The sequence below is a fragment of the Clinocottus analis genome, unplaced genomic scaffold (genome assembly GCF_023055335.1).
Source record: "Clinocottus analis isolate CAN_PGR_092001 unplaced genomic scaffold, fCliAna1.0.p SCAF_58, whole genome shotgun sequence".
In the NCBI taxonomy this organism is placed as follows: domain Eukaryota; kingdom Metazoa; phylum Chordata; class Actinopteri; order Perciformes; family Cottidae; genus Clinocottus; species Clinocottus analis.
This window is the reverse complement of record NW_027176216.1, coordinates 165,001-171,806: the sequence shown is the minus strand read 5'-3', so window position 1 is coordinate 171,806 and position 6,806 is coordinate 165,001. Positions and strand designations below refer to the sequence as shown.

General features: G+C 51.9%; 1 protein-coding gene across 5 annotated transcripts in view; it reads right to left on the bottom strand.

Moving 5' to 3' along the window:
• Window positions 1-1,299: 1,299 nt before the first annotated feature.
• The window catches only part of LOC137803536 (kalirin-like), a 40,187-nt gene continuing 34,680 nt past the window's right edge, over window positions 1,300-6,806 (bottom strand). For all 5 annotated transcript variants that reach the window (XM_068602051.1, XM_068602053.1, XM_068602052.1 and 2 more), the window contains 4 exons: window positions 6,715-6,806; window positions 6,462-6,633; window positions 3,203-3,348; window positions 1,300-3,119 (listed from right to left, as the gene is read on the bottom strand). The exon at window positions 6,715-6,806 is cut by the window's right edge and continues 94 nt beyond it. In XM_068602051.1, the coding sequence (XP_068458152.1) occupies window positions 2,934-3,119; window positions 3,203-3,348; window positions 6,462-6,633; window positions 6,715-6,806 (596 nt within the window). In that variant the 3' untranslated portion in view covers window positions 1,300-2,933. The remainder of the gene's footprint in view (window positions 3,120-3,202; window positions 3,349-6,461; window positions 6,634-6,714) is intronic.

Here is a 6,806-nt window from a genome sequence, read left to right as displayed (position 1 = left end):
ACCGGGTTCTCGGGTTGCCGCCACGACACCGATGACCTTCTGACCTCAGCTCCCAGCGGCCGCGTCCACAATGGAGGCTTTGAACTCGATGCCCTCAGATCCCATTACCCGACCTCCCTCTGGACGCGTGAGAAGTCCTTCTGGAGGTCAAGACCTCCCTCTGGACGCGTGAGAAGTCCTTCTGGAGGTCAAGACCTCCCTCTGGACGCGTGAGAAGTCCTTCTGGAGGTCAAGACCTACCGGACAGGACCCTCAACCAGACAATCCCAGTTCACCCTCAGAACACTTTTGGGCTGGCCTGGTCTCTCTGACCGGTTCCCCCGTCATCTGATCAAACTCGCCAGGTAACACACCTCATATTACAATGCTATGCTAATAACGCTAACGATGTGAGTGAGTCCACAAAGAATAAACTCCTCATACGGACAGTTTTGGATGAAAAATGAAGTTTATTACAAACAACGACAGAGCTGTTAGCGGTCAGTTAGCAGCTGTTAGTTCTGTACAAATAACACTGTTTGATTGGTTAGTTGAGTTTGCCGATCGGCAACAAGGCTCGGTCTCAATCAGCACATGTTCACGCCCTAAACCTTCCCAAGTGCACTACACCTTCAACCCTTTGCAGTGCACTCAGGAGGATGTAGCGTGGACATAGTCCTCCATAGTGTGCTGAGTTCCTCCTTACACCTGCTGAGTGCACTACCTTCACCTTCCCTCTGTGTGAGATCACCCCAACACCTTCAGTGCACCCTCTGTCCTTCATAGTGCACTACCATCCGTCCTGACACCTCACAGTGCACTCTGCTCTTCCTTAAAGTCTTCATAATGCACTCCTGTGTACGGCACCATCACCTTCAACCTTTCAGTGCACTCCAAGTTCTGTAGTTGTGATGTTTGTAGACATTTTCTTAAAGACATTGGACCCCACAGACGTTGTCTACTCTTTTAGTTGTTTTTGTTGGTGCATTCTCAATCACAACATTGACATTCCTGGAAAAGGAAACAAAGGTAGCGTCCATTTTGTAAAGTGTGATTCACCTCATTAATGCCACTAAGAGGGGATATAAATACTGTACACAAGTTTGTATTTAAATACCTTGAACAGATTTGAGGAGTCTGTTTTTCCTTCTTTACAGGACATGAATGTGGCATTAAAGAGCAACACACACTCTTTAAACATGTTGATGAAACATGATGGAGAAACAGCGTTTAATCGCTTCTCTTCTATCTCAGCAGACTGTTGGTGTTTTAGTTTGGGAGCGTTCTAACTTCCCAACAAGCTTCACATGTTTCATGGTCCTCTTGTCCACCAGTGTGTGTGTGTGTGTGTGTGTGTGTGTGTGTGTGTGTGTGTGTGTGTGTGTGTGTGTGTTGCTCCTTACGCAACGTGGTGCTCAGAAATACAACCTCCTGAGCTGCACTTGAAGGCAGCGCTCCACGTCTCTCCCATAGCGCACTGCTTCCCACCTTAAGACCTCTGAAGTGCACTAGACCCGCTGCCTAGCTCCTTAAGGACCGGAGTGTCTGTGAAGGGCACCAGAGAGAGAGAGGGAGACAGGTAGAGAGAGAGAGACAGGTAGAGAGACAGAGAGCGACAGGTAGAGAGAGACAGAGAGCGACAGGTAGAGAGACAGAGAGCGACAGGTAGAGAGAGGCAGGTAGAGAGAGAGAGGCAGGTAGAGCGACAGGAAGAGAGAGAAAGAGAGACAGAGAGAGACGGGTAGAGGTGGTGTAGTAGAAACTGTCCAGCAGGTGGTGCTGTCTGTCTGTCAGCGTCCAGAGTTTGTGGAGGAGTTAGAGGTCTATGTACAGGAACAAGAAATGCATAATATCAAACTAACCAGAGCTGCATGCAGAGGAGGGGAGAAAAGGAGGGAGGGAATGAGGGAAGGAAAGAGGGAAGGAGGGAAGGAGGGCCGGCGGCAGCTCTGGTTTGCTAAAAAGACAAAAGAACTGGTGTCACCGCAAACACAACAAGTCTTCATGGCAACGCTACACCAGGACACACCTAACGGCCCGTGGAAAACACACACAGGACATCGTCACAAACACACACTCTCTCACTCACTCACTCACACACTCACTCACACACACACGTTCTCTCTTTCTCAAACAATATGACAAAACGCTTCTCTCTTTTCTAATTGAGGTGAAAAACAGCTTCTATTATTCTTAATTATAATTATCATAGTTAATCTTCATCATCATAGCAGTGGGTTGTGTGTGTGTGTGTGTGGTGTGTGTGTAGGATGTGTGTGTGTTTCTTTAGCCTGTATATACACACTATTCACAGGAGAAAGAGAGGTCAGTTCTGATTGGCTGACGGTTTTGTTCCCCTCTTCTCTTCAGGAGGCTTTTCCTATTTTTTAAAACTTCTTTCTGTCTTCTGGTTACAGCTTCCTGGAATCACAGTTTGTCGTCTTCGTCGTCGATGATGATGATGATGAAGATGAGGTCACGTGACCTCATCGGGACAGTTTGTGACGCCTCAAAGTGCAGTAAACCGGACGTCTGATCGGACGAGGACGGAGGCGTGACGGTTTTTGGTTGGATGTTGAAGCACCAGGATGGAGGAGCCTATCAGTGCCTGCTGCTGGGAGTGTGTGTGTGTGTGTGTGTGTGTGTGTGTGGGTGTGTGTGCGTGTGTGGGTGTGCGTGTGCGCGCCCAGGCGATCGGGGCCAGGAAGCATCCATCAGCTCACAGCGGAGCCTGAAGGGTGGAGGCAGCGGCAGCAGAAGGGCTTTTTTACTGTTTCATGGTGAATAAGCAGGTTCAGGCTGATCCTGGAGATCTTTGGGGGTTGCATTGAACCGCCCGACACCTTCACCTTTCAGGCTCCGCCCCCACCGTCAGCAGAGCGTTTCCCAGCATGCTTCTGACCCCGTCACCTTGCAGTATGGTGCGTGTCCTCGTCGGCGTGTTGCTGTGTGTGTCAGTGTGTGTTGAGCGCACTGCGGGCCACCCAGCCCTCGGCCGCCGGCGAGTCGCTGTTGGCCGGCCGGTACACCAGACTCTGACCCTGCTGGTTGGACGCCAGGATCTGAACCTTCTCGCCCCGAAACACGGAGATCTCGTCCTCCCGAACCGCCACGAAGTCCTGCTGCACCAGCACCAGCTCCTGGAGGGGGAGGGGAGAGTCAGAACGATCTGAACGGTAGAAACCAGGAACAAGAGGTTCACATGAGGACCGGGGATCCAAACCTGGTCGTCCGGACCGGCGTCAAGCGGAGGCTGAGGGGCGTGGCCGTTGGGCGTGGGCGGGACCGATGGGGGTCGCCCTGATGACAGAGGGCGGGTCACCGAGATCCCCCCCTCCTTCCTCTGGTACTCGATGGGGGACTGGAGTGCTGTGGAGGTCAAACAGACTCAGGTCAACTGAACCAGATCAATCCAGGAGGGCCAAGTCTAACGATTAAGCTCCACCTGTAGAACTACATCGTAGAAGTGTTAGAACTCATGTAGTTCATATGACTACTTGAACAGGAGGAACAGGAGGAACGGAAGGAACAGGAGGAACAGAAGGAACAGAAGGAACAGGAGGAACAGGAGGAACAGGAGGTACAGGAGGAACAGGAGGAACAGGAGGAACAGGAGGAACAGGAGGAACGGAAGGAACAGGAGGAACAGAAGGAACAGAAGGAACAGGAGGAACAGGAGGTACAGGAGGAACAGGAGGAACAGGAGGAACAGAAGGAACAGAAGGAACAGGAGGAACAGAAGGAACAGGAGGAACAGGAGGAACAGAAGGAACAGGAGGAACAGAAGGTACAGGAGGAACAGGAGGAACAGAAGGAACAGGAGGAACAGGAGGAACAGGAGGAACAGGAGGAACAGGAGGAACAGGAGGAACAGGAGGTACAGGAGGAACAGGAGGAACAGGAGGAACAGGAGGAACAGGAGGAACGGAAGGAACAGGAGGAACAGAAGGAACAGAAGGAACAGGAGGAACAGGAGGTACAGGAGGAACAGGAGGAACAGGAGGAACAGAAGGAACAGAAGGAACAGGAGGAACAGAAGGAACAGGAGGAACAGGAGGAACAGAAGGAACAGGAGGAACAGGAGGAACAGGAGGAACAGGAGGAACAGAAGGAACAGGAGGAACAGAAGGAACAGGAGGTACAGGAGGAACAGAAGGAACAGAAGGAACAGGAGGAACAGAAGGTACAGGAGGAACAGGAGGAACAGAAGGAACAGGAGGTACAGGAGGAACAGGAGGAACAGAAGGAACAGAAGGAACAGGAGGAACAGGAGGAACAGAAGGAACAGGAGGAACAGAAGGAACAGGAGGAACAGGAGGAACAGAAGGAACAGGAGGAACAGAAGGAACAGGAGGAACAGAAGGAACAGGAGGAACAGGAGGAACAGAAGGAACAGGAGGAACAGAAGGAACAGGAGGAACAGGAGGAACAGAAGGAACAGGAGGAACAGAAGGTACAGGAGGAACAGGAGGAACGGAAGGAACAGGAGGTACAGGAGGAACAGAAGGAACAGAAGGAACAGGAGGAACAGAAGGTACAGGAGGAACAGGAGGAACAGAAGGAACAGGAGGAACGGAAGGAACAGGAGGAACAGAAGGAACAGGAGGTACAGGAGGAACAGAAGGAACAGGAGGAACAGAAGGAACAGGAGGAACAGGAGGAACAGAAGGAACAGGAGGAACAGGAGGAACAGAAGGAACAGGAGGAACAGAAGGTACAGGAGGAACAGGAGGAACAGAAGGAACAGATGGAACAGAAGGTACAGGAGGAACAGGAGGAACAGGAGGAACAGGAGGAACAGAAGGAACAGGAGGAACAGGAGGAACAGAAGGAACAGGAGGAACAGAAGGTACAGGAGGAACAGGAGGAACAGAAGGAACAGAAGGAACAGGAGGTACAGGAGGAACAGAAGGAACAGGAGGAACAGAAGGAACAGGAGGAACAGGAGGAACAGAAGGAACAGGAGGAACAGGAGGAACAGAAGGAACAGGAGGAACAGAAGGTACAGGAGGAACAGGAGGAACAGAAGGAACAGATGGAACAGAAGGTACAGGAGGAACAGGAGGAACAGGAGGAACAGGAGGAACAGAAGGAACAGGAGGAACAGGAGGTACAGGAGGAACAGGAGGAACAGGAGGAACAGAAGGTACAGGAGGAACAGGAGGAACAGATGGAACAGAAGGTACAGGAGGAACAGGAGGAACAGGAGGAACAGGAGGAACAGGAGGAACAGGAGGAACAGGAGGAACAGAAGGAACAGGAGGAACAGGAGGTACAGGAGGAACAGAAGGAACAGGAGGTACAGGAGGAACAGGAGGAACAGATGGAACAGGAGGAACAGAAGGAACAGAAGGAACAGAAGGAACAGAAGGAACAGGAGGAACAGAAGGTACAGGAGGAACAGGAGGAACAGAAGGAACAGGAGGAACAGGAGGTACAGGAGGAACAGGAGGAACAGGAGGAACAGAAGGTACAGGAGGAACAGGAGGAACAGATGGAACAGAAGGTACAGGAGGAACAGGAGGAACAGGAGGAACAGGAGGAACAGGAGGTACAGGAGGAACAGGAGGAACAGGAGGAACAGAAGGAACAGGAGGAACAGGAGGAACAGGAGGTACAGGAGGAACAGAAGGAACAGGAGGAACAGAAGGAACAGAAGGAACAGGAGGAACAGAAGGTACAGGAGGAACAGAAGGTACAGGAGGTACAGGAGGAACAGAAGGTACAGGAGGAACAGAAGGAACAGAAGGAACAGGAGGTACAGGAGGAACAGAAGGAACAGGAGGAACAGAAGGTACAGGAGGAACAGGAGGTACAGGAGGAACAGGAGGAACAAAAGGTACAGGAGGAACAGAAGGAACAGGAGGAACAGAAGGAACAGATGGAACAGAAGGTACAGGAGGAACAGAAGGAACAGGAGGTACAGGAGGAACAGAAGGAACAGGAGGTACAGGAGGAACAGATGGAACAGGAGGAACAGAAGGAACAGAAGGAACAGATGGAACAGAAGGTACAGGAGGAACAGGAGGAACAGAAGGAACAGGAGGTACAGGAGGAACAGAAGGAACAGAAGGAACAGGAGGAACAGGAGGAACAGAAGGAACAGGAGGAACAGGAGGAACAGGAGGAACAGAAGGAACAGGAGGTACAGGAGGAACAGAAGGAACAGGAGGAACAGAAGGAACAGGAGGAACAGAAGGTACAGGAGGAACAGGAGGAACAGGAGGAACAGGAGGAACAGGAGGTACAGGAGGAACAGGAGGAACAGGAGGTACAGGAGGAACAGATGGAACAGGAGGAACAGAAGGAACAGAAGGAACAGGAGGTACAGGAGGAACAGGAGGAACAGAAGGAACAGGAGGAACAGGAGGAACAGATGGAACAGGAGGAACAGGAGGAACAGATGGAACAGGAGGAACAGGAGGTACAGGAGGGTCCATGCTGCTCAAGAGGAGCATAAAACCACTGACGGATGCCCTCACCTGACAGGAAGTTGTTCTGCGCGTCCAACAGGGTGGCGATGGTCTCCACCCATGTCATCTTGATGCTGGCGGAGGACGCCTGCAGGGTGAAGCGCTCCGCCGAGCCGCGAGACCACAAGACGAACTTACAGGGGTCCCCGTCCACGCTGTCCTGCATCGCCAGGTAGCTCACCTGGACACAAGGAAACAACGCTGTCACTCCCAACACCGACAGAACGCTGGTCCGCGTGCGGCCGTCGTGAGCCGGACCAACCTTGATGCTGTTCTTGAACTGGTAGCCCGGGTTGTTGGAGCCTTTGCGCAACAGTTCGCTGAAAATGACGATCTGCTCGAACAGGAAGACTC